Genomic DNA, 27,753 nt, shown 5'->3' on the forward strand with positions numbered 1-27,753 from the left:
AGGGGCCCAAGGGGGCCCCTAAAAATGAAAAGCGATCTCAATGTGAGCTAAAAAAATGTTTTGCCTGTGTTTACTGCAGGATCATATCACCTTAACTCCTTGACTCAACTCTCAAGCCCATGGATTTTTAGTTCAGTTACCATAATATGCAGATTGTCCAAAATGTGCCGGCAAATCCACTCTTGTAACTGCACATTTTGGTAACAGGTGATCCCGTCAGGTTCAGTTGCACTATTGGCATATTTTGGTAACAAATTTCTTTTACCAAATGTGCAGTTACCAAAATGGTTACGGCACATTTTGGTAAATTGCACATTTTGGTAATTTACCAAAATCGTGCAATTTACCAAAATGTGCCGTAACAAGGATTCGTGTTGACATACATTCTTTCACAACCAGTCTAAAAACCAACGGAGAATAGGTGTACCTAGCTGCAGAGGAAAAGTTAGCCACCGATATAGTAAGCTCTCTAGACGTCCCAGACCAGGGAAATTGGAACGGTAGCAGTCTGATGGGAAACATGTTTATCATGGATGGCTTTTAATGAGAAATTACGTCGCGTATACATTGTATAGTTTAGGGAGGTGTCATTTTTTTTTTTAATGAATCTCTGAAATCAGCCATATGACTGGTAAATATTATATGGGTGAAAATTTATGTTGGATGTAAACTGATTCTCAAAGAATAATTATGAGCTGTAATATGTCTCTCGAAAATAGGCCTATATGGTGGGTGCACGTCACCAGTTCGACGCCCACGAGTCATACAGCCCACTAGTCATACAGCCCACTAGCCATACAGCCCACTAGTCATACAGCCCACGACGTAATTAAATAGCCAACGAGTCATATAGCCCATGAGTTCGACATCAAGCAAACAAGGCTCACGAGATTGACATAAGTAAGCCTTAATTGTGTTATGATGTCGTAGGTTGTTTTTGTCACCTCCCTGTTTTTTATCCAGTGTCGAACTCGTAAGCGGCATTTGCCTAGTGTCGAATTCATGGTCTGTATGACTCATGGACATTTTTTTTTTCAATGTCGAATTCATGGGATGAATGACTCATGGACCTTTTTTCAATGTCGAACTCGTGGGCTGTATGACTCATATAGGTGTCGGTCTAGTGGGATGACCTTTTTAAAGCCTCTTTCAGGGCTTACACTTAACGTAAGTTTCTTCTACCGAGACTTTGTACAGAGGGTATAGGTGACACAAACTTAGTATAGCGGTGAACCTTCTATGCAATCGTACATAACTGCTCGGGTTTTTTTTTCATTTGTTTATATTTACGTGTCAGTACCAAGGTAAGAGATAAGGGCGACCTTCGCTATTCGAAGGTTCGTTAATCCAAAAATGAAAGGAAAAGGTGCGTACCAGCGAAACCTTCGGAATTTCAGACCTTGTTTTTCTTTCGGAATAGCGAACCTTCGAAATAACGAATCTGTTTTCACCTCCGGATTAACGAACCTTCAGAATAACGAAAAGTCAACAAAATGAATAGGCTTCAATATTTCCCAAGGATCAAGGAATATATGCATAATTTCATTGAATAGACCACAAGAGCAGTATGGAATTAGAACAAAGGGAAGGAGAAAGTGAGAAAGCCCCGATGCCACCCCCGGTGGATCAAGCACCGACCGCTACATCGCAGCCATGGATCGAAATCCAGCTCGCTGGCACGACAGAGACAGTCCAGATGCCAACCTCGGGGCCAGGAGCTGCTAACATGACGCACAAATACTCCTCCAATGTCCCTCAGGTATGGGAAGTAACTAATTAGGCTCAGAAAGATTACAAATTGTAATACAGCGTACCATATACTCAGTATCTGTGTACAAAAGCTGTATCATTTTGAAACTATCCCCTCTCGATACTGTAAGGCACATAATGGATCGGATGTAATAGATCAATCTTCATCAGTGAAAATAGATCATGGTCACGTGTCTTAATAAAACGAAGAAAATACTGCTATCTTTCAACCTCTATCTTTCTGCACATTCCATGTTAGAAAATAAATATTTTTGCCAACTGAATTGTTATCTGCTCTGTCCCTACCTACATAATTCAAGACAAAGACTGACCGATCACAAAGTAAGGAGATATTCATTCAGACGGCTTTAAATGATTATACAGGTATTATCATTACTATTACTATCATTATTATCATTATTATCATTATTATTATTATTATTATTATTATTATTATTATTATTATTATTATTATCATTATTACTATTATTACTATTATCATTATCATTATTATTATCGTTGATATTGTCATTGTTGATATTGTTTTGCAGTCAGTGAAAAGAAATGAGCGACCAAGAATAATACGAGTAGGAGGTGTGAGTCACGTGTGACGACTCGAATTTTGGGATACAAACAGTCAGTTTAGTGTCAGTGTCAATTCCAGACCAGAAGGCGACATGGTTTATGAAAGCATAATTATCACTGAGCATTTGGGTGAATAAAAAGGATTATACGATGAGAAGACGAATAATTAGAATTCCTACTGAGCAAACTGACTTTCACTGTGAGCCGTCGAATTATCTCTCTGCTATATAAACCATATAAAACTTTATATGACCTGGCAAGTTAAAAAAGACGTCTCTTGCAGACTATTAGTATTCATCTTGTCAACACTTTGCCAAAGCTCACTCTTGTCTTACCATGCTTACTTTTGTACTTAATTCTCGTCACCACTTACAAACTCATGGTCTTATATCGAGTTTGCCAATATCTATATCCAGGGCTCCACACTAACTTTTATTTTTGGTGGCCCAAAGGCAAACATCCGACTTTTTTTGGTGGCCCGATCGGGCCACCAAATTCTTCATTTCTGAAATTTTCGTGGCCCGACGTGCGTTTTTGGTGGCCCCGGGCCACCGGGCCACCGTTAGTGTCGAGCCCTGCTATATCTTATCTTTTCTCCCCTCCTTCCGTAATTCTTTCTGCTAAATTTGACAAATTGGATAGACGGTCAGTATGGGGCCGCCAGCACCCCCTGTGGAGTGGATGGATAGGCCAGGTGGGGTCACCGGCTGTCCCCCTGGTCTCGAATATCTTGCCCTCGTCGATCAGGTTCTCGTACACCAGGTCGTCGAGCTATTTGAACGTAAGACGTTTCTCGTATAGGCATTCTGTTCAAATCACAAGTCTATCGTACCATTTTCATGTTATTTAAATTCATGAAATTCATTTTCATGTTTTTCTGAATATCAAACAGATATCATTTGTACTTAAGGATATTCTATCTAAATAGCAATACAGTCTACATATCAAGTGCTTGCATGGTCCTGATTCAGTCAAATGACATGATGTAAAAAAAAAATACAAAACAAAAAACCCGCTGAGAAATCATGGAAATAGGACCTCAAAAGATGCGTATCTTGATAATTCAAAGGTAGTAATAGATGATTATTTAATTTAAAATGATCTCTACGACTGGAAACTAGAAGGCCGTCTGAAGAGATATTACACTGATACTTTAGAGAAACTATCAACTCCATTCGCAGACAGTTGACAGAGACAATTAACGAAGGTTGCTATTTTCTTTTTTTTTTTCTTCAAGAGCTGTCAGACTGTACGTAAATCTCGCATGTGGCATGAATAGCGTCGAAATGCGAGTTTTGTTGGTTATTAGAAATGCATGTATATCTCATGATTTTTAAACTCACGTTAAACGGTAATAAAGCAAAATGATGTCCTGCATCACCTTTTTCCACCGCAGTCGTGACACCATTTGAGATGGAGAATAAGTACGTCATCAAAAACTCAATGGGACAACAGATATACTACGCTTTTGAAGGTAAGATCACACAGTGTTTAACTTCCAATGGATAAACTGTTTTGTAAGGTTTTACTGGGCTTTTTTTTTCGATGTGATAATCCATCAGAATACCATAGAGTGTCTGACGCATAGCTCAAAGTTAACAGATCGTGCAGCTGCAGATAGAAAATATCTTTGATTTTCTGTAGAAATAGAAAATAGTGTCCATGCCGATTTAAAGTTATAATCTTCCAATCTATATGGAACATTATCAAAATAACATACATCATCTAACTTGGTAGTACAAGCAATGGACAGGATGTTACTTACAGCAGTCCTGATGTTGATGTGAGCCCGTCTCTTTCTCAAATATTGTCATAAGGAGGCCTTTTATCCTTAAAGGGGAAATCCAGTCCAAATATAAGTTAGTCTGATAAGAAAGAGTAAAATATTACGAGATCAACGGTATAATTTTAATCGAAATCGGATGAAAAATAAGGAAGTTATGACATTTTGAAGTTTCGCTATCTTTTTTTTTTTTTTTTTTTTTTGGGGGGGGGACAATTCTTGAACAGTCAATATGAATATGCAAATGGCAAGGTAAGCATGTCATTTCCTTACAACTTACCATATAGTTTGTACATAAAATTTTGAAATTTCCAGTTTTTCATTCAAATGCAATCGCCCGAGGCTCAAATCCTCGTATATCTAACTGATCACTGTTCTGAAGTTATTCAACGAGGAATAACATCATGTTTCAGATTTCAATGACAGAAACATTGAATTTCGTCATTTTTTAACAAGATCAATTGGAATATTGTGAGGGTACATGACATGGTTAGCTCACTCATTCGTATATTATTTTTATATCCATTGTACAAGAACTGTTTTGCAGAAATTAGCAAAATCTCAAAATGTCTTAACTTCTTTATTTTTTCATCCGATTTCAGTCAAAGTCTTACTGTGAATTCGTAAGATTTTACCATCTTTTTTTTATCAAGCAAACTCATATTTTGGCTGGATTTCCTATTTAACTTGCTCATTTTGACTCATGATGTGGTCACCTGATTGGGATAAAAGTCTGAGGGAGAGATCGACAAATAATGAAAAGTGGTTAGACTGACTGAAATACGCTACTAGAATGAACGATGTGCAACATTTGTTGACTCAGTCTGGAAAGGTATGGATGAAAAAATTAAAGGAGAAACAAGAAAAGATGATACAAAACAAAAAGAGAGAAAAATACATGATAAAAGATATTGAAGGAATGAGTGATGGGCAGAAAAAAAGAACCCTCACACGTCATAGCGTTTGTCATATTTGCATTGCACGTAATCGGTATTACTGGGCGTGATCAAGCTATGAGCAATGATAAGTAAATACATTCACATTTCGACACAGCTTATGTTAACAGATAACCCGTACACACAGAGATCTTATTATGTAAGAAAGAAGTCTTTCTCACCTTGAGGTGACGTAATCACACAATAAACGCTTGAAATTTGCTGAATAGACATTAATACCAGTAGAACCTATCCCTATAGGCCTGTATACATATACAAATATGATATAATATACGTTGTAGATGTGCTCGTAAATTGCTATAGAATTTAATTTACTTGTATAACTGTATGTGTCTGTTTGGCGAGAAAGTTGTCGCAATCCAGTGTGTTTAGTATTTTCCATCATTGAATCCTCTCTTTCATTGTAGAGTCTGAGCCGTGCCATAGGAATTGCTGTGGAAAAGAACGTGGATTCACACTCAAATTCGTTGACTTCGCACAACAGGTAAATACGTTTTATTTAACCAGTAATTTCAGCAGACAAACAAGCACTGTACTAAAATACACCAATTAAGCTCACGCCATGCACACAAAAACACTGATACCTAAAATGGTAATCATATACTCCCTATACCCCCAAAAGCAAGCCCTTGTGTTCGTTGTTTTGTCACAATTCAATGTAATAACTATCATCAACCGACAAAGGGTGTATGGTGATACATGCTGAGACTGAATAGACTGATATCTATCAAGGACTCGTCATGTCAGGATTTTCTTGTTTCGTATCCGCCGTCAACAAACACGTAGCATCCCCGAATCTTGCAACAGAAACATTTAAACAGCGAAGGGATCAAAGTGTAGGCCTTTCCAATTAAATTCCAATAACCCTGCACTTTGCAAATGATTACAAATGTTATATTATTTTCAGATGTAATTATTATACACATAGAGAAATGAAAACAAATATTGCACAAAAACACTTACTCACTCCTATTTTTCCAATATTGTGGTAGCTGCAATACCTCAGACATCTCAAACGACAGTTATCAAAACGAATATTATTTTGGTTCATTTCTTTTGATCCCCAGGTCATGATTAATGCTGCAATACTTGAATATACGGAAATTATGTGATCTTGAATTTGCTGTGCTAAGATTTAAGGTGATAGCAATGAAAATGAAAGTGATAATGAAAATGTTGAAAATCACGGTGATGCATATCATTAATTTCAGACATAAATTCGAACATCGGTCTATCGCAGAACGTCCGTTTTATTTGGTCATCTATCTGTAATGTTCATCATTTAATTGTCACTGTTCATAAGCTTGTTATCTTTATAAGCATGTTTATCCAAGAGTAGGTAATGATGTAACTTAGAGTGAAAGAGCCCGCAAAACTGTGCATCAGTTTTGTTTTTATGAAACATCTGCATAAAAAGCAAATTAACATTCCTCACGTCTTTATATCTATCGATACCATTTTTATAAAAGTTTATTTACAATCTGATTCATTCATCCAGGTATTCTTTTTAAGTCGTTATTTCCAACGCTATTATTATCGTTGTTTTTATCTGCAAAACTGCTTGCGCCATTGTACATTTTTATCATCACCAACATCATTTTAACATCAGCATTGTCATCCTATAGTCACAACAAATACACGTATCCTCATCTGGTTTTTTTTTATTATTATTATTATCACCATCATTATCACTATGGTTTCGAGCACCGTCATCATCAAAATCATCATGGATAACATAATCAACATTCTCAACGCTATGACCATCATCATCATCACCACCACCACCACCATCACCACCACCAACACCACCACCATCATCATCACCACCACCATCACCACCATCATCATCATCATCACCATCACCACCACCACCACCACCATCACCACCATCACCATCACCACCATCATCATCATCGCCACCACCACCACCACCATCATCACCATCATCATCATCACCACCATCAGCATAACCATCATCCTCGTCATCACCATTCGACATCATTAAAGCTATCACTGCAACCGTCATCATTTATCATTAATCATCGCCATAGCGACTATTGTTATCGTCATTACTGCAAACTTACTATGTTCTCTTCTTTTGTGGCAACCAGGAGGTGATGCGGTTAGTTCGCCCTTTTAAGTGTTGTGCCGGCTGGCCGTGCTGCGCCTGCTTCAATCCCTGCGCCTATACCATCGATGTGGAATCACCTCCGGGAACAGTGATCGGCTCAGTCAGACAGACGTGAGATCCTAAGTTTGATCTTTCGACTTAGACCCACACTCATTGGTATTCTAAATAGCAGCCTTACCACAAAACGAGAAATACTGTCAACCCTGACACAATTGTAGCTCACTAGCTCACCAGCTCACCAGAGCCGATTCAAGTAACTTATTGTGAGCGTGCATAGTCTGGCGTCCGTTGTAGGAAGTGCGTATTGCATATTCCGTTTTTCACATAATATTTTCATTATTCATTTGTTTTGTTTGCTTTTATTCGTATTCATCTCCTTAAAAATGCGGCTGGAATTTGACAAAGCTTGACAAAAACCACCAGTGGAAGAGGAGATTGTAGTTTATACAACTGGTGGTAGTGGCCCTATAGGGTGCTGTCCCATAGACTCCCAATTAGAACATTTTCCGATTTTTTTCTTTAATCTTCTTCTGGAAAACAAGGGATTAGCTTTTGACTTATCTTGCCAGTAATCACCGATTCAGGGAGGGAATATAAAATAGTTTGTTCACATGACCTTGCTAATCCATAGGGCCCTTCAGGTTGTTTCCCAATGCCCCAAATTATGAGGGTGTTGCCAAGGCGTCTGCAGTAATCCCCAAATCTCAAGATTTTTTTGAAGTAGTTTGCCTCAGTTAAAGTGTTACGACAGCAAAGTGCTCAGGTGAGCGCTAAATCTAGGAGTCGTGTTGTTCTTCAGTTTGAAAAGTAACAAGAAGCTCGTCGCATCATCGCATCTCATGTTTTATTTCAATCTGACCCGGATGTAGCATCAGCGCGTGGAAAGATCATCTGGACATCCTCGATCACCAGGGCAACACAGTTCTCAAAGTCCGCGGACCCTGCTGCCCGTGTCAGGCCATCTGTTGTACGGACGACGTGAACTTTGAGGTATTGGAGTTTCTCACCTCTCTGTCTCCCCCCCCCCCTCCCTCTCTCTATCTATCTCTAGCTCTATCTCTCTCTTCGTCACAGTAAGTTGCGTTAATTACACGTCAGCACACGTAGAAACATTATAAAGAAAGTTAATTGAATTCCTAATCACTCAAAAGGATATTACACAGATGTAACGATGAGTATTTTCTGATATGGCTGTCGTGAACCTACATGTATTTGTGGCGGGTTGAAAGACATACAATGTTGCTCCTAAATAATTTAACTGGAAAGCGTTTGAGAAGGTGAAGAAACAATGAAAATGATTGACATCAAACGATATGTGATGTCACGCGACGTCGTACTCAGGTCTGGTCCTTCACCATTGTGACGTGCTCATAATACCTCTGTCCTGGGATGAACGGGCGTTTGAATGACGACAAAGTTGTCCGTAAAATTGGTCTGATTGCACCGGATTTGAGCTAAACAATTACGTAAATAACAGTATTTTCATCTTAAGATAAGTGTCTTTTTTAGGCAAATTCCTTTCTTTAAACAAAACAATCTGATTTCTTAATCTACCTTGATGCCACATTCGCTTTTCTGAAGGTGAAAACGACTGATTTGAAGAATAACATCGGTGCGATCAGCAAGCAGTGGGGAGGCTGGGTCCGAGAGATGTATACCAAAGCAGATAACTTCAGCATGACCTGTGAGTATGATACCCGACTTCACCTTAACCATTTCTATAGTCCAAAGAGATATCAGCTTCTCTATTTTTGTTTTTGTTGTATGAGACCGAATTAATGAAGGAAGCAACAGGGAATCACTATAAAGAAATCATGGCTGTCTAGTAAAGGTTTACTCGTTTATGGATTTGAGCGAAACAATTTAAAGCTGAAGAGCATTGCTCCAATTGATCATAACACAGTTCTAGTGACAGACGAGATGATTTGACGAAAATTTGCTGAAAACGTGCAAAATTTGTTGTTTTACTCTCCTTTGTAGTTCCACAAGATTTGGATGTGAGGACAAAGGCGACATTGATGGCCGCCATGTTTTTGATCGTGAGTATCGTTGTACCAACGCAAAGATTTGAATGAATGCTAAGCTACTGAACCTCGGCAAGTCATTGAGTGTACATTGTATAGAGCTCCATTTTCCTTTCTCATAATGCTTTCACTTAGCAAAGTTGAAAAATGGGAACCCTATAAGAGTAATAGGAAAGAAATAATGGCATGAGTCCTCTGGCGTGTGGTAGAACAGTGTATAGATACTTAAGCGGCGATCTTGGCTATAGATACGTCTCATATATACAGCTTAAATACACGCGCACATACATACACACACAGAGAAAGGCAGACACACAAACTCGTATTTGCCAGTTTATACTATTTGTGTGTGTGTGTGTGTGTTTGTATAGTTTGTCTGCTTTATTTAATATGGTTATGACGACGATAGTTACAGTTCCGTATTCCGAAGGTTCATTGTTCCGAAACTTTGTAATTCCGAAAATGAAATACCATTCGTCATTCCCAAAGTCAGTTAATCTGAAAAGGAAATAAGGTTCGTAATTTCGAAGACTCGATAGTATACGCATTTTTATACTTTGTGATGAACGAACCTTCTTCCATTGCCGCACTATCCAATCTTCGGAATTACGAACCTTATTTCGTTTTCGGAGTAACGAACCTTCGGAATAAGGAGCATCACCAGACGACGAAATCTCGCTTTTAACATCGCTCCCTTCGTGTATGAACTTCTCAGGAAACTGAGGTAGAAAGAGGAATATGAAGAATAAACACGGTTTTGATATCTTTCCGAAGGCAAAATTGGTTTTGATGATGGATTTCTTTTCAGGTAGCTCGATTTTAGTGAGTAATTGGATCCGCCTCCGCTCCTCTATCCAAATGTCACGGGCAGTTCTCATTTCTATTATGCAGTCTCCTAAAGTGTATAATTACTAAGATGTGTTTGTTCAATAAATTATTGTATGTCTTTATTTCATTATTCTCTATTTTTTTTTTTAAATCAGGAATTTGCTTATTACGAGAGGAAGAAGTATCGCAAAAAATAAAGCCGGATCCTAGCATGGAGGAAAATTCTACACTTCGCAATTTCTTATGACTCCCTAGAAGATGTTTCCTCACCAGCAGCAAGAATCTTTCCGTTTCTTCTGTTTTTCGCACTGGACTTTACAGTTGGAAAGTGAGCATCTGTCGAACACGGTCTCAACTAAAATATCGCCTGATTTCAGTATTGAGAGCTGTAAATAACACACATTTCGTTGTACAGATATAAATTGACTACTGAATTCATCGGGAAGAAATAATCAGTTTCAGGTTTACTGAGTTTTTAAATTTCTCACCATTACCATCACGTGACCATGGCAGATGGTGGCCTGAACATGCTTAACATACCAAGGAGACCAATTCACGTGTCAAACTATTGTATGACGTATATAAGCTGCCCGACAATGGGCGGATGTCAGCTCTATATAATAAGCCAGTTCGGGGTTCCACTTTGAGCATGGGCAGAAAAAGGTAATTTGTACCAGCAGAGCATGTTGGTTTTTAAATTCACTGAGATAAGCATCTGTGATGTAATGATTATTCAAGTAATCCTTGTATTAAAGTGGTGCTTGCCATCACATCCACCTGGCAGCAAAAGCAGTATTTGGCAATAGCAATAGAAGAAGATTGTCATTACATTCAATGCAAAACAAATGGATGTTTTCCAAAGTGCCAAGATGGATCATTCTGATCACCTGATCTACGCTAGTACATCCTTTGTTTGAACATGACTGATGAATTCCATGAATTGTTACGTCGGGCAAGCTAAGGTATTCTGTTGCTTGAAGACTAGTGGAGTGCCTAATCAACTGAGAAAGAAGAAAGGTCATTTGTACCCATCTGTACATGAGCTAACCCCGAACTGGCTTATTCAAACAAATTCCTAAAAATATCGAACAAAAAGCAGACAAAGCAAAAACCAAAACAAACATGATATTGTCCAAGATAGTTGTATCAATGGCGATTATAATCAGCTTTTTTTTTAAATGTAACTCTCACATTTGTATTTTATATCAATTGTAATGATAATGATTGTGTATGCAATCTTGATAACAGTAAACGATGTTGTAAGTCAACGTAAATGTAGACAACATCGTCATGATTGATCTTATTGCATCACGAAATGGTCCGTTGTGTTAATTTTGTGCAAGTTGTTCGATCGCAAAGATATTTTTATTGCCTCTAGTAACGCACATAGAATAGCTTTTGTGAATGTCTAGCGCACCCTGTCACATATATTTGCATGCATGTATGTTATCAATATTATGTCTCTCTCTCTCCCTCTCCTCTCTCTATTACTCAATTGCATTCTTTAAGAGAATCTTACGCATGGCCGGCGGAACCGTGGGGGCCGTGGGGGCTCGGGCCCCCACACTTTTTGTGCACCATACAAAAGAATACATAAGGTGTCATCACTTTGGGCCCCCACACTTTTTGTAACCCGGAAGTAAGTAAGTGGCACTAAAAAGAAATAGGTAGAGATGTAGAAGTGTGAGTGTAGTAAGGTTATGTTTTTGCGCTGAAGACCCCCCCCCCCTTTTTTTTTTTTTCTTTTTTGCTTGTCAGCTGAAGAAGACCGGAAGTGGGAGGAGAAAGACCAGCTGAGGACTTTTTTTTTTTTTTTGCTTGTCAGCCGAAGAAAAAACCCGGAAGTGGACGGGGGAGACATGAGCTGAGGACCTTTTTTTTTTTGTCTGTTAGCTCATCAAACCCGGAAGTGGCCCCCCCCCCCCCCCCCCCACTTTTGAAAATGCTCTGCCGGCCCTGTTACGTAACTTAATAGAGTCTAACAATTCACGCATTACAGTGGTTAGATCTTGAAATAAGGCCTGCAAAATACATTCAAACTACACAATGTATTCTACATTTTACCTTATTGTTGATATTATATTAGATGTCATTTACTGTACATGCTTATTTCAGTTTGTCAATATACGGATGTACGATATATACTGTATATATATATATGTATAGATATACACACAATATATGTATATATACATATGAATGTGGTGATATATATGACTTTGTATCATTCTATTCATACACTGAGGTACTGTATGTAATGTTCAAATAAAATGTTTTCTGTCCCTGATGAAATCAGAGATGTTTATAATTATTTTGTAAAACATATACGTATATGCTTTACATACTAAATGAAACAAGTGTCCTTGCTCCCTGACTATATGCATATTTCTGAGTATCAAAAAAAAATAGACAATCTCTCTCTCTCTCTCTCTCTCTCTCACACACACACACACACACACCTTTGTTTATGAGGATAATATAAATTGTATTTTGTATTTTCAGGGTTGGACATTATTTTTTTTTTCAAAGAGACAATCGAAGTCTCTAGATATTATATATTATATATATACAATATAATTTGCGTTTCTTTAGGTGCACTTGAACTACATATCATTTGCATTCTGTATTCATGCAATGGCATATACATTGCATCTCATCCTCTTGAAATTGGTTTGTAATAAAGTTCTCTTCTTGAAACATCAGTCTTGTCAATGATGTGTCGAAGTACTTTGTAAATTATTCATAAATATCACTCTAATTTAAATTCCTTCAAGTAAAATATCATTTAATTGTGTTTTTGTTTCATTATTTCTATTAACATTCTTATCTGTTTTTAGATCACTTTTTTTATTGTCGTCTATCAAATTGTGTGTTTAGAAGAAATCCTACTTGAAATATCCTGAACCACTTCAACCATTTCGTGATCTACATCGATAACTAAAAAAGGTACGAGTCCCTAATAACAATTCCACATTGAAAACAATGTGTCCATTTCAGATTTCATAATCCGATTTGTTGATGGGGCAATCGTTGCCTCCCATTTTGAGTGCTGTACGGGTCCTCTCATTTTTGTCTTGCAGTCAATCCAGATCACAATCGACTTGCTTACGACAAAACAGTGGCACTTTTCGGGCCTTTGCAAACTTTCGTGGTGCAGCCTCAATGTAACTTAAACATCTTTTAGCATTCAGTTCAGGTGTAAATACGTGTCCGGGTGGTACTTGGGAGCACCCCTTTCTTACAAACGGTCGTCTGCATTGACTAGATGCACCTCTTGCTAGTTCAGTCGCAGAACTTTGAGCCAATCACGTCCCAGCAGGTTTGGTCCCACACATTTGCTACCTGCAGCTTGCGCGTCGCTGTTTGCTGGTTGTGAGACGGGCGCCACACATCTATCACCATGCTGTTCCTAAATGGCGGTGGCAATTAATGCAGAGAGCCTTGTCGAAGTCGAGTATGACTTCATCCAATAATCATTTCTGAATTCGGTCATTGCCAGCGCCACACAGCAGTAGGTCACACAACATTTGCCTCAGCTTCGCTCCGATATTGGTACACTCTAAAAACGCAAATGTTGAATCAACATTTAAAAGGGCCGAGGAGTGACAGCATTTTTTGAAGTGTTGCATCCAACTTTTAAAATAACATTTTAAATGTTGAATCTAGCAGGAAAACCAACACTTTTAAAATGTTGTCACTCCTCGGCCTTTTTAAATGCTAATTCAACATTTGTGTTTTTAGAGTGTAAGTTTCACATGAGTGACGTATTTGTGGAAAATAGGTCGGAGACAGACTCATCAGATGGCCAAGACGACAGTTTAATGAAAGACGTTGTACGATGACCGAAGGTTTTAGATGTTAGAACGCTTGTGATTCGTGATTGTTGCAACAGTATCCGAATACCTCTATGGACTTCTGCAGAACATGTAAGCTTGCCACAAGCCGACAAGTCCTCTACAAACATGACAGACAATAAGTAAAAATATCCGCTTCTTCCCCGCAGCCCAGATCTCGTTGGCTAAAGAGAAAGGTACTCTCATGCTCCCAAACTGTGGCAGCTACGGCATACCTATTATCATGATTATCAAACGACTTGATGAAATTTCAACGCTATAGTTCATTATCACCAAGTAAATGATACGCTTTACGCCAATATCACGAACAACAAAGACCCACATACACGGGGATCATGCATCCCGTTACAACAATAGTAACATCCAATATTAATTGTGGCTTACATTGGTGGTATTGACCCTTGAACTCTTTTTTTTTTCTTCGCTCCCTTTTCCCTGCGAGAACTATACCTCGTGTGTGTGTGTGTGTGTGTGTGTGCGGCGTGTGTGTGCAAGTGGGCGCATGCATGCTCTTTTTTTCGTTTTCCTTGGCTTTTTTGGACAATTTGCTTGAGTTTTCTTCGTTCAGTCAGAGTTCCTTAAGGGACTGTCTACAAGCCCCAGCTGCCTTTCAGCAGTTCCCTCCATTTCTTACAACCTTGTTTTGGTACACTTGCATATGTCACAGTATGTAATTGTATTTCCGTTTACAATATTTTTCTTTATGTTAATTTTGCCTAGCTTGACTTGTATGACAACGTTATAAGTAAATGTTATGCTGTAATTGCATTTTGTTGGAAATGAAATTAATGAAATGAATAAAATGAAAGGATGAAAAAGGTGCATTCCAATTTCTTCTGTCAATGATTATGGTGCTCTAGCATTATTTAGCACAGTGATTAACAAATTATGTTATCGACATAATCTTGATTTGGAAGGAATTCACTGGGTGCGTTCAAAATATATTACAAGGAAAAACCTCGGTAATTATGATTAAATGTGAAATTAAAAATATCCGGCACGTATTTAGATCTTCATTTGGCGACAAACCAAATAAAACCAAAATGTGACCAAATGAATGACTTGACATACGTGATGTTGAGTGTATCATTCATCAACACAAGTCAACATGCATTTGCTTTGCATTTAAGTAAAGGTCCTTCAACAATAAAGAAAAGTTGAATTAATCATGTATTTTAAGTCTTGGATTAAATAATGTCGCAGTTTGGAATTTCATGATTTCTATTCGTTTCAGTATTTGAGAGTTGCACAAGCAAACGTTCCATTTTTAGAGAATTTGAATCCAGTGTAGCCCCTCTCAGAAGAAGAATGATCCTTGCGGATTTATGCCTATTTTGAAGTCTAGACTAAACATTGCTAAAAGAGATGTACTCTTCAATTGCATTTGAGCTTTGGAATTCACGTTTCCCTTTTTTTTTTCCAAAGGGATCCTCCCCCTTCCCCATAATCCACGTACTTATTTCAGTAGGGCCTATGCAGATAGCACGATTTGCAACTTGAAAAAGCCAAATCTCATTACCGTGCATGGAAGGGGCGTACACACCCTCCCAAACACCCTTCCCATGAGTCGTACACACCCTCCTACACCCTTCCCCATGCGTCGCTCCCTCGGCGTTTCAGACGCATAATCTCACGCCTGGTGAGCTGCTTTGTAGTCTGAGCATCTCTGCCCTGGTTACGGGGGTGAATGACACAGATTTTAACAATTACTCGACAGAAGGCCCAACGCAAAAGCTCGGACTTATCTTTAGTTGCTAGCCCTACGTAATTCCTCGCGATCCATATAGCACTGAACGTCAGCCTGTCAGAGTTGGGTGCGTGCTGTACTCTTCAACTGAAGACCTGCATAAGATACCGGGTAAGAAAATTTCCTGCTAAAACACAATCACAATTTGTTGAAACATCATCCTCGCGTTGTGTTTTGATTATGATGATTGCTACTTACCCCCTTATGTGTCAGGGACTTTTGACAGTGTGTGCAACGCCATAGGGTGTTTTTGTTTTGTTTTTTGTTCCAAACTGTACTCAAAGCTCACAAAGGGTTAAGTGATCACGTTATCGCAAGCATTTTAACCTTGTTACGTACTCATACAACACAGAAAGGAATCACACAATATGTGTGATTCCCCTGTGCGTTGCATTCTAGTGCGTATCAAGGTTAAACCTATTTATGCTCAAGACTCGTGTCCGTCACTCGATCACAGAGACACACCAAAAGTAAAGGAAAAGTAAAGTATCACTAGATATAGAAGCACATATTCATCACTGTTTTCTGGTTGAGTTTCATTTGTATGTGGTAAGCCTACTTCATTTATGGATGAGATCGAATCACACAGCCAAATATAAAAATCAGTGCAATCGATTGAAATTTTCATCATGACAGTTTTTCCTGCATGTTTACCAAACACAGCATGTAGGCCTTCCACATCTAAATAAGAAAGTTCAATATTAAATACTACTGTAGATTCTAGAGCTAATAACTCCATTAGGCCAATTATCAAACCTTTATCTATATACTCTGCTGAGGGCAGGTGCGCTATCCTGTGTTCCTGTGATACGCAAACATCAGTTTTTTCAAAAGTGGAATTTTCTCTTTTGTATTTTCTTCCTGCAGACTACAAAACAAGAGTTCAAAGGTCATAGAATTCACCGCACAGTGCATGTAAGTCAAAGTTCCCAGTATACCTTTGTTCACGGTGTTTTCTCGATCAAATTCCAAATAATGGTCACGTTAGCGAGCTTTCTCACCATCACGATAAAGAATTCTCCACTATTTGATGCACGTTTGAAAGGATACTTGCCTTCTTTAAAACTAATGCCGCGTGAAAATTTCACACTGCCTGTCATTGTAACCAGCCGGCCTGGAACCTGTCTGCAGACTGTCGCTTAAAGAGAATTTTTAACTCAAACATGTATAGGGATTCATTGAATGCAGTAAAATTAGAGAACACATTGATAATGAAGTGCGATAAAATTGGATTCTAGGTAATCCCTTCAAAAGTTATGAATTTCAAAGTTTCGTTAAATAACATCTCAGTTGGATAACAAGGATAGCATACTTGATTTCACAATAGCTTAAGAATACTTGCGAAAATGTAAAGCTGATTTCAAATATGATTATCTCCCTGTAGGCCCTATATTGAAGGACCGCTTAACTTGAAAGACAATGAGAATATCATTCAACTTTACATTTATCATGTCAGTAGTCCAGGGATTTCTTATACGTGCTTTTCATGACGATTGAATATATATTTTTTAATCTCTCTATATTGCGCTGCCGTGTGTCTTACAAACTTGTGCAGCTCTTCTGTCCCTCTGTCCATATATACAGCAATAATATGGCACTTGGATTCAAACAAATATTATAATATGAACGGATCGTATACTATTTCTCAAATTTCCCCGTGTTGTGTTCTTCACCAGTATTCGTATACCCCACGCAGCAAAATCTATCGATAGACAAAACACCACACGAGTCGTATTTACAAGAACTCTTTTATGACCAGCTTACCGTGAAGGTGGATCAAAAATTGAAAAGCGATAGATATGGCATGTATGGCGGATATCTAGCATGCCATATGGGACAGCTCTAGACAAAGATTCTATGTATAGAAATTGAACAGGTTATTTGTTTATGGCTTCAAATGGGGATACGCATTGTAACAGGAATCGTGTGAAATTAGCTAATAAAAGGTGTTTGATATAGTATCGTCAAATGATTAGAGCATACTATATCTCCATGGCGATACTGCAGTTCCCCATTTAAAGAACTGTCGCAAATATTCGATAAGCTCAGAGCAAAGGCAACATGTGAAACTAAACAGATTTCAACCTTATTCCAAGCAATGTAATAAGAGGTGAACTTCTTTATCTACTCATATAACATTGGGTGATCAAAGTTTTGTGGAAGGTTGGAAGATCCAAACTTAGTTAAATCTTTTGACACAATGAAATCCTAGCAGGTAATTGTTTCTCCGGTCATTTCAGTGTGATTCTGAAGTATTTCTTTTTTTCAAAGCAAGGAACCTTACGACAATTTTAATAGAGAGTGATATTTTGAATTGCAAGAATCTCAAGAGCAGCATGGAAGAACAAGACGAAGGGCAAAGCGAGAAAGACCCGCTGCCACCCCCGGTGGATCAGGCACCGACCGCTGTGTCGCCTCTGCAGCCGTGGATCGAAATCCCCCTGGCAGGAACGAATGAGGCTGTACATATGCCGATCTCAGGCCGAGGGGCTGCTAATACGACTTACAAGTTCTCCTACGATGCTCCAGAGGTATGACAATTTACTATTTCAAGCGTCCATCCTTCACTTTTTGTATTTTCAATATGTCTATGATAATATTCACTACAATGATGCCCGCCAACCATAGGAAGGAATAATTTCTTCTTGTTGAAGTGGTCGTTCCCTGTGCTGTCCCTATCTGCATATGATCTGTCTATTATAAAGAAGTGTATAGACCAGTTGTACTAAATTGATTTTCGCTATTGAAAACAAATCATCAAATTATCTTTGATATTACGAATCTCTCGCCATATCATATTCATTTTCCAGGTAATTTCAAGAAAATTGTATGTTGTGAACATTGTTGCTATTTGTGCCATACTTTCATCATTTCTTGGTCAAACATTAAAAAGATATAGTGATCACCAAACAGATAACGCGATGCAAAATCTTGACTCTTTTTTTATTTGACTCCAATTACGAGCCACCTATCAATATGATATTGCTATCATGATACATGTTATTATCATTATGATTATGATGACGATGATGATAGTGATTATTGTTACTGCAAACGCAGTTTGCAGACAAGAAGATGGAACGAGTTTTCCTTAAATGCAAGGTCATTAATTAACGTGGGATGGCCGGGCTATTACAAACTAAAAATTATACGAGTGAAGACACGACAACTCGAATTTTTGAAAACAATCGACCAAGAGTCAATGTCAGATATGGATGAGTAGACTTCATGAATTTATAACAAAAAATGTGAACATAAAATACAGTAGAAGACGAGTCATTTGAACTGAACAGTTGACTCTCACTTTAAAGAATCATTTGATTCGTCGTATTGTCTTTCCAACACAAGCAAACAATATAACTTGGCAAGTTTTAAAGATTCCTCGTGTTATGCTGTGATCTTCTCATCTTGTCTACCCTTTGCCCAAGTTCATCCTTTTCTTATTCACCATCTGCTCTTACAACCATTGCTACGGGGCTACGTCGAGGTTTGACATCAGCAAGCTTTAGATATGCTATGCGAACGCTATTAGACGACGCAGCCTCGCGGGCTGAATAATGAAACAGTTGCCTCGCCCATGTGCAGAACACTATTTTAGCCAAGCGTTCGCGTTGCAAATCTAATTTAAAGCTCGCTTTTATTAATGTCTCACCTATCCGTCCTACGCTCCTCCTTTCTGATGAAATTGACAAACTTGATAGACGGTCACCATGGGGTTGCCAGCGCCTCCTGTGGAGTGGATGGAGATGCCAGCTGGGGTCACCGGCTGTGCCTCTGGTCTCGAATATCTTGCCCTCGTCGATCAGGTTCTCGTACACCAAGTCGTCGAACTTTTTGAACGTAAGCTAGAGATGAATATTTATCGTAGGCATTGTGTTTAATTCATGAGTTTATAGTAGCATTTTCGTCACTGCACATTGCATGCTATTATCTGTATAATCTGCTATTTTAGAAACTGACTCTACATCCATACTTGAATAGTGGTAACAAAGTGTATGTTACTGATACTATCAATAGAAATAAAGAAAAATATAAAAACTCTACCCTAAGTACGATGTGCTACCCTCCCCCCCCCCAAAAAAAAAAAAAAAAAAAAGACAGACTGTCGAGATGTCGATCTTTTGCCACCTATTCCTTTTATTTGGATTTGGTCACTTTACACAATTTTGAAAGGAAAGTTGAAAATGTATAATTTCAAATCAGTTTAGATTATCTGGAGAAAACAAAAATGTACTGTATATTAGTTTGTTGTACAAGCTATCATGTATGTTTTACCTAGGTACAGTGAGCAAGGATTTTAAGCTAGGGTGATTTTTTTTTTTTTTAATATCAACAATCGCATTGATCGTGTAATCTGTATCCTTTGCTTGATATTATCTGTTTTCGAATATGACATAAAAGCCTTGATAGATAATACATGTATTAGAGCAAGTCGATTCGTAGGCATGCGTGTATATACTATTTTGACTATTTTGATTGCCAAGACTAGTTTTATGAAAACGAAACAAGAAAATGTTTGTATTGCAACTGATTGACTGATAGCCCTTCTCCGATGTAAATAAACACAGATTATTCGGTGTTTCAGTACTATAGCCATGATAAAAATCATGGGTATACTAACACGTGGGATTCGAACCAACGACCTCATGATTGCCAGACAGGACAGTGAGGGTTCTGATCTCTTACAACAGCGGGTACTGCGCACCATTATTCAAATCAATGCACCGATGAAGCTCAATTTGTCAATGATACTTGTAATACAAACACGGCGCAAGAATTATTGATTGAAGATATTTTCACTCCTCATTTTCAATTCCAACCATAGTTGTGACTCCGTATGAGCTGGAAAATAAGTATGTCATCAAGAATTCTATGGGACAACAAATATACTACGCTTTTGAAGGTAGGTCTGATTTTCTTTTGTGTGCAACGTTATATTACACACACAACACACACACACACACACACACACACACACACACACACATATATATATGAAGGGTTTGTTTGCAAAAACCGATAAGTCCATTTTTGAAGATTTTGAAGTACGATCTCTGTCATAAAGTACAAAATGATACCTTTTAAATGATATATTGGGCACTACATGTAAAGGTATATTTTTGAAGTTATGGTCAAAAGAAGCAGAAATTTTCTTATTATTCTCTTTATTTTTCTTGACCTTTAATTGCAAACATCTCCATTTGGCAAATATGGACTTATCGGTTTTTGCAAACAAACTCTTCATATATATATATATATATATATATATATATATATATATATATAATAGTGTCTACCGGTATATGATACAGGTACATATAATATATTACATATAATATATGTAATATACATAATATATACAATATTATATATGATAGGCCTATCCATATACATGTATCATTCTAAAGTTCATTATGTTTTTACGAATCTAATTTAATGATGATGTCCTCACTTCACATATCATTTTCGGGTATCATCAAACCACTTTTTATTACTGCTTGTCAGTATTTGTTCGGGGACAGGAAAAAAGAGGTCACTACTAATCTGTCTATACTGATGTCATTTGTTCTGCAATATTGTTACCATCAAATCGAATCCCCTTTTCTCCCCACTGTAGAATCTGAAACGTGCCATAGGAATTTTTGTGGAAACCAACGTGGATTTACGCTCGGGTTTTTAGACTACACCCAAAAGGTATAATAATCTGTCATAGACACGTCATGCAAAGACTTTCTTTTCTTTCGTGTTATCTTTCGTAAAACACACGTCGTGACACCAAGTAATCTAGCAACAGAAATATCTACGGCAAAGCGCTCAGAGTGGATCTATTAATTTCCAATAAACCTTGCACTTTTCAAATTAGTAACTTTGGAATTGTACATCTTTTGTGAGATATACAGGTATAAAACAGTAGAGAATACTGTGCTAAAAATAGACTACACCCAAAAGGTATAATAATCTGTCATAGACACGTCATGCAAAGACTTTCTTTTCTTTCGTGTTATCTTTCGTAAAACACACGTCATGACACCAAGTAATCTAGCAACAGAAATATCTACGGCAAAGCGCTCAGAGTGGATCTATTAATTTCCAATAAACCTTGCACTTTTCAAATTAGTAACTTTGGAATTGTACATCTTTTGTGAGATATACAGGTATAAAACAGTAGAGAATACTGTGCTAAAAATGCGTTTGTAATTTTCGAATCAAATGATGTGAAAAACCTCTGGCTAATTGAGCAAATGTTGTGAAAGACCTTTGGCTAATTAAGCAAATGTTACCAAAAGGACTGTTTATAGCGTTTTATTTCTTTTGATCATACTGTCTTTTTTATGTAAATGCATAGCAATGTAGCAATATTATAAGACAATGATGATGGCCACGTGATGATAAAATCTATAATTATCACTTTTCTGGAATAGCATTACGATTTAGTTTCTTAATGTCTATATCACATAATTATACATACACACACACACACACACACACACACACACACACACATATATATATATAATAGGCGTAAGACAGTATAATTAGAATTCCACGGGAGACGTAGCTTCTTCTTCATTTTTCCTTTATTTTGTGTTCGAGCTTTCGGCCGTGTCGGCCTTCATCAGGGTTTATACAGGCAGCTGACAGGCAAACAAAATGACTGTGTGCCACTGCCAGTGATATTCATAACATGACTTACATGACTATGTGCTGTCATGTTATAAATATCACTGGTAGTGGCACAAAATTGACATTTTGTTTGCATAGAGCCTGATGAAGGCCGACACGGCCGAAAGCTCGAACACAAAATAAAGGAAATAAGAAGAAGAAGCTACGGCTCCCTTGGAATACTAATTATACTGTCTTACGCCTACATAATGTCTCCACGACCTGGAAGTTTAAGCGTTGACACAAAATTTTTTGCATGTATATATATAGTGCGATGATGCTGATACTCGTACCGTACGCCTCTGTCATCTTAGGAAGAATTATAGTCGAGACAATGAAGCAGGCTTTTGTCATCATTACATTGTCTCGACTATATATATATATATATATATATATATATATATATATGTAATTTTTTTTCCTCAATGACCATTGTGACCAATACTTCTCTCCTTACTTTGATTCGTACATCTGCGACCATGTATACAGGAGGTGATGCGGTTAGTTCGCCCTTTTAAGTGTTGTGCCGGCTGGCCGTGCTGCGCCTGCTTCAATCACTGCGCCTATACCATCGATGTGGAGTCACCTCCGGGAACAGTGATCGGCTCAGTCAGACAGACGTAAGATCCGAAGTTTGATCTTTCGACTTAGGACCCCGTTTACACCAACCGAAAGGCCGGCCTTTCGGTTGGTGTAAACGCACAAAAGTCGAAATGCGGTACCAAATGGGGTACCAAATTGCGATACCAAATTGCGACACCAAATGGCGGCCCGAGACTGCCTCGAGGAGGTAGTCTCGGGCCGGCCTTACGTTGGTGTAAACGCAAGCGGACCCAAATGCGCGACTTGCCCTTAATAGTTGTTTACCATGACCCACACTCATTGGTAGTAGCAGCTGAGATTGAGGAATATATCAGAAACTGAATAGATAGGAAGACCGATAATTATGAATACATTAGTAAGTAAATGCAAGGTGCAAAGTCAGACTGATGAATACATACCCACACACATACATATTGATATCTATATGAACATAAGTGTATATAAATTGATATAGATATCTATGCATGAATGTATCTATCTATAGAAGTATGTACACATAATAAATCAACATATCTTTTTATACCTGTAAGCACATGAGGATATAAAATCTTATGAACAAAAAAAAAAAAAGAAATTTCATATATGTACGTATATGCATATGATAATACGTTAATCAATTTTTCGATTTCAGTATTTTCACACACACACACACACACACACACACACACACACAATAAGTGTAGCGAGCGTTCCCGTACTTACTATAGGTGTCCAAATACGTGAAAATACGTGAAATTCTTAAGGCTTGGTGTACCCTTTCCCACAAGTTATCCGTAGAACAAGTGAAAAACCAGGTAATTTGGTTTAATTCATTAATTCGTATAAATAATGAGATTGTTTTTAAGAAAACTATGTTTCAAAGGGGTATATTAAAGATTAAACAATAATTGAGTGATGATGGTTCATCTTTTTCAAGTTTTGAACAGTTTCGAGCTAAATACGGTGTTTCTTGTAATTTTTTTAGAGTGTTTTTCAGTTATTCATGCAATCCCCTTAGAGTGGAAAAAATATATTGAAAGGTAATCAGTAAATGATAATGAAATAAAGATGCACAAGAAGATACGATGTATAATTTGTTTAAAAGAATTAAGATATGTCGATATATACATCGAATGTTATGTGATAGGATATTTCAACCATCTAAATCAGAAAGGAAATGGGAAGAAATTTTTAAACAAAACTTAGATTGAACTAAGATATATAATGTTCCTTATACATCTACTTTGAATCAAAGACTTCGTTATTTTCAGTATAAAATTTTGCATAGAAATATTGGTGTTAACAAATTACTTTTTGCAATGGGGCTATGTGACGCACACCTCTGTACGTTTTGTTCGAGCTCCAGAAACAATTGCACTTCTGTTTTGGGAATGTGACGCTACCCAAAGGTTTATTGCTCAAATACAAGAAATTATGTTACAGAATAAAATTTAAATTATAAAAAGTTCCTTTATACTTGGTTCGACAGAACATCCAAAATGTTTCAACGCAGTTTATTTGTACGCAAAAATACTTCATATTTTCTGTAAGAAATAAAAAGAAATCGTTACATTTTAGCCAATTTTGTCAATTTCTAAAGCAAGCAAAGAAAGTAGACGAATATATATATGTCTGAGAAAACTGAAGGTTTTGTATCTAATATTAATTGGAATCGCATTTCATTATTTGTTTCGCAGTTGCCTGTCAAATTTCGATCATTTATCTTTATGTACTGTATGTGACATTTATTTTGTACCTGAATGTTTGTATGAATAAAATTTCTTTGTGAAAAAAACCCCAACAACTTAGGTGTCCAAATCGATTCAGCATTTTTAAGTGGAGATTTGGACCCTCCTCAAACCTTAGATCAAAACTTGAAGCCCTGTTGGACTCTTACAAATATCGTAGGCCTATTTATATATACATAATTATATATTGTATTTGCATGCTCGTTTGAATGTCAATAGTAGACGTACATTACAACGTGTTCTCATAGTATTTTACTCTATGTCTAAGAAGGTGTTGCAAAAAAGGTCAAGCTGCTATCGATTTGCAAATATCTATTGCAAATCTTGCATTTGATAGATCAATTGCAACTTGGAATCAATCGTAAATAACCGTTGCATGAGCTTGCAATCAATTGCAAGTTAGAATTGATTTGCAATCACCTGCATCTTTCTTCTATAACATAATAAATTGTAGCTTGCATTTGATTGCAAATTTGCGATCATTGCAAGACTTGCAATTGATTTTGAGGATTTGCAATTGACGTGATTGATAGCAACTTTCTTACAATGCTCCCTAAGAGGTCAAAACACTTTGAAAGAAGGCTGTCGAATCTCAGCAAATTCATTGTTTCTCATATTCCACATTACGAATCCTGCTATCAAGTTAATACTTTACATATGTCCCGGATGTAGTCTCAGCCCTTGGAAGGTTCACCTGGACATCCTCGATCACCATGGTAACACAGTTCTCAAAGTTCGGGGACCCTGTTGCCTCTGCCAGGAGGTCTGCTGCACGGGAGACGTGAACTTTGAGGTGTTAATTAATTTTTGATATCTTCATGTCTTAGAGTCAGCTCCCTCTACCTCGCATCCTCGTCTCCCCCTCGTCTCCCCTCTTTCCCTCTTCATTAACTGTCTGTCTGTTTGTCTGTCTGTCTGTATGCCTGTCATGCCTGTCTGTCTCTTTCTCTGAGTAACAGTAAGTTGCGTTGTGTGTGTGTGTGTGTGTGTGTGTGTGTGTGCGTCTGTGTGTATATTAGCAAGCACTTAGCAGATGAGTTCAGTACCACTTAAATCTCAATCAGGCATGCACGTTATTTCGCAATGACATGAAGCTTATTTATCATTGGGCCAGTTGTGAATAACTTTGTGCTAAAGAAGAGTAGTGGATAAGTAGACACGTGTAATCAGGTCGACTGTTTAACACTGCTGACCGCTATACCCATAGTCAATATGCTGCGCCCTCGTAGATTCGCGAACATTGAAAGGACAACAGAGTATTTTTTTCTTCTGATTTCACTGGATTTGAGTTGAACAGTTACATAGATATCACTGCTTTCATTAGGAAATAAGTATATCTGTAATAATCTGGTCTCTTAATTAAACTAAGCTTGATGTTCAATCCGCTTTTCTGAAGGTGAAAACGACCGACTTGAAGAATAACATCGGTACGATCAGCAAGCAGTGGGGAGGATGGATCCGAGAAGTTTACACCAAGGCAGATAACTTCAGCTTGACCTGTGAGTATCTGTCTTTATTTTACCTTTTTATATTGTCAAAAGAGATACAATTTATTACTTTTTTTGTTTCATGTGACAGAATTAATGTAGGAAGCTGCAAACAGGTTGTCATTACACAAAAATGATTACATGTCCACTTATGTGTGGACTTAAGTGAGACAACATTTAACTCCGAAAAAGCATCGCACAATTTGTAATCACTGCACCAAGTCTTGGTTTACCACAGTTTTGATGACGGACGAGACTATTTTTTATGATAATTTGCTAGTCAGTAAATACTTGTGAATTCGAGCAGAACAATATTTAGATAATGTGTTTATAAACTATATAAGAGAACATTGTGTAGCATGGTAATTATCTGTTTTGATGAGCTACGATGAGATGCATTATGGATGAAAATTTGCAAAAATTCTGAAAGCAGGTTTGCTTTATTTTCACTCTCCCTTGCAGTCCCACAAGATTTGGATGTGAGGACAAAGGCGACGTTAATGGCCGCCATGTTTTTAATCGTGAGTATAAAATATTATTATAACTTCTGAAGATTTGTTTATACATGCACTGCTGCTGCATACTTTTAAAAGAATTATTCGCAATTGTGCGAAAAAGGTATAAGTTAAGAATGAACAGTAAAAATCTATAAGCGCAGCCGTGAAGATTTGGTAAGAAAAAACAAAACAAAGACTATAAGGGGAGTATGACATTGTGAAGTTCTCTATACTTTGACAAACAGTTCTCGAATAGTTCATACGAATATACAAATGAGTGAGCTGAAACCACAATGTTATTCCTGGCTGAATAACTTCAGAATAATGATTAGTCAGGTATTACGGGATTTGAGACTGGAACTGCGATTGAAAAAAAAAAATTGACATTTCAAGATTTTGAGTACAAACGACAAACAAAATGGCATGTCATGAATGTATCACAACACGTTTTACAGCAGCAAGCGTATCTCCAGAACTGAAATGAATGTACAGGGTCACACTCAGCAAAAGAGTAGCAGGGGAGCAGCAGGGGTGGAGGATGGGTTAACAGGGTAAGGAGAGGGTTGTAAGGGGGCAGTAAGTGGGGACAGTGATGAATATATACCAGGGGAAGTTGATCCTTAGGCCTATTTCAATGGTATGCCTTTTTATGTGATAATACAAAAAATAATTTTGTTGATGAATATCAAACCTTTAAAAGTTTGAAGTAGAAAAACGCGTAGGAATAAAAATATTCATTACTTCTATCTTTCAGATAGCAGACTTGGTTTTGGTGATAGGGTTTTGCTTTGGGTAAATTAATCTTAATGGGTCATTTTAGATCCATCTCCATTCCCTCTACAACCATTCAACTCTATGTTGCGTCCGTTTTGGCATCTCATGTTGCAATTTTTATTTCACTTTAATAAACTACAGGCCCAAAATGCACCGACAGTCATACTTGCTCGTTTATATACCATTATCATCTCAATACTCACTTTGTATAGGAGTTTGCCTACTTTGAGAGAAAGAACCGCCGTCGCTGAGGCCGGCTGATATAACGGAGAAAGAAGTTATTCTTTGCTATACGTCAAAGGACTCACCATCAGCAGGAATGTGTCCGTACCTTCAATTGTATGT

The 27,753-nt window shown here is 37.6% G+C and overlaps 2 protein-coding genes across 2 annotated transcripts; both read left to right on the forward strand.

The window, feature by feature from the left end:
• Window positions 1-1,557: 1,557 nt before the first annotated feature.
• LOC140238914 (phospholipid scramblase 2-like) lies at window positions 1,558-10,547 on the forward strand. Its single transcript, XM_072318812.1, has 9 exons — window positions 1,558-1,759; window positions 2,977-3,115; window positions 3,731-3,808; window positions 5,481-5,557; window positions 7,185-7,315; window positions 8,074-8,194; window positions 8,786-8,888; window positions 9,185-9,243; window positions 10,212-10,547. The coding sequence occupies exons 1-9, from the start codon at window positions 1,568-1,570 to the stop codon at window positions 10,251-10,253; spliced, it is 942 nt and encodes a 313-aa protein (XP_072174913.1). The 5' UTR covers window positions 1,558-1,567; the 3' UTR covers window positions 10,254-10,547.
• A 7,446-nt stretch (window positions 10,548-17,993) lies between these two features.
• On the forward strand, window positions 17,994-27,659 carry LOC140238740 (phospholipid scramblase 2-like). Its single transcript, XM_072318636.1, has 9 exons — window positions 17,994-18,188; window positions 19,359-19,497; window positions 20,483-20,560; window positions 21,275-21,351; window positions 22,810-22,940; window positions 25,323-25,443; window positions 26,047-26,149; window positions 26,600-26,658; window positions 27,621-27,659. Exons 1-9 carry the CDS (start codon window positions 17,994-17,996, stop codon window positions 27,657-27,659), a joined length of 942 nt encoding a protein of 313 aa, XP_072174737.1.
• Window positions 27,660-27,753: the final 94 nt, after the last annotated feature.

The sequence above is a fragment of the Diadema setosum genome, chromosome 15 (genome assembly GCF_964275005.1).
Source record: "Diadema setosum chromosome 15, eeDiaSeto1, whole genome shotgun sequence".
NCBI classification, from domain to species: Eukaryota; Metazoa; Echinodermata; class Echinoidea; order Diadematoida; family Diadematidae; genus Diadema; species Diadema setosum.

Coding starts and splice junctions, on each gene's coding strand:
- LOC140238914 (XM_072318812.1), top strand. CDS start 1,568: ATGGAATTAGAACAAAGGGAAGGAGAAAGTGAGAAAGCCCCGATGCCA. Junction 1,760..2,976: donor ACTCCTCCAATGTCCCTCAG/GTATGGGAAGTA, acceptor CAAATTGGATAG/ACGGTCAGTATGGGGCCGCC. Junction 7,316..8,073: donor ATCGGCTCAGTCAGACAGAC/GTGAGATCCTAA, acceptor ACCCGGATGTAG/CATCAGCGCGTGGAAAGATC.
- LOC140238740 (XM_072318636.1), top strand. CDS start 17,994: ATGGAAGAACAAGACGAAGGGCAAAGCGAGAAAGACCCGCTGCCACCC. Junction 18,189..19,358: donor TCTCCTACGATGCTCCAGAG/GTATGACAATTT, acceptor CAAACTTGATAG/ACGGTCACCATGGGGTTGCC. Junction 26,150..26,599: donor AGATAACTTCAGCTTGACCT/GTGAGTATCTGT, acceptor TCTCCCTTGCAG/TCCCACAAGATTTGGATGTG.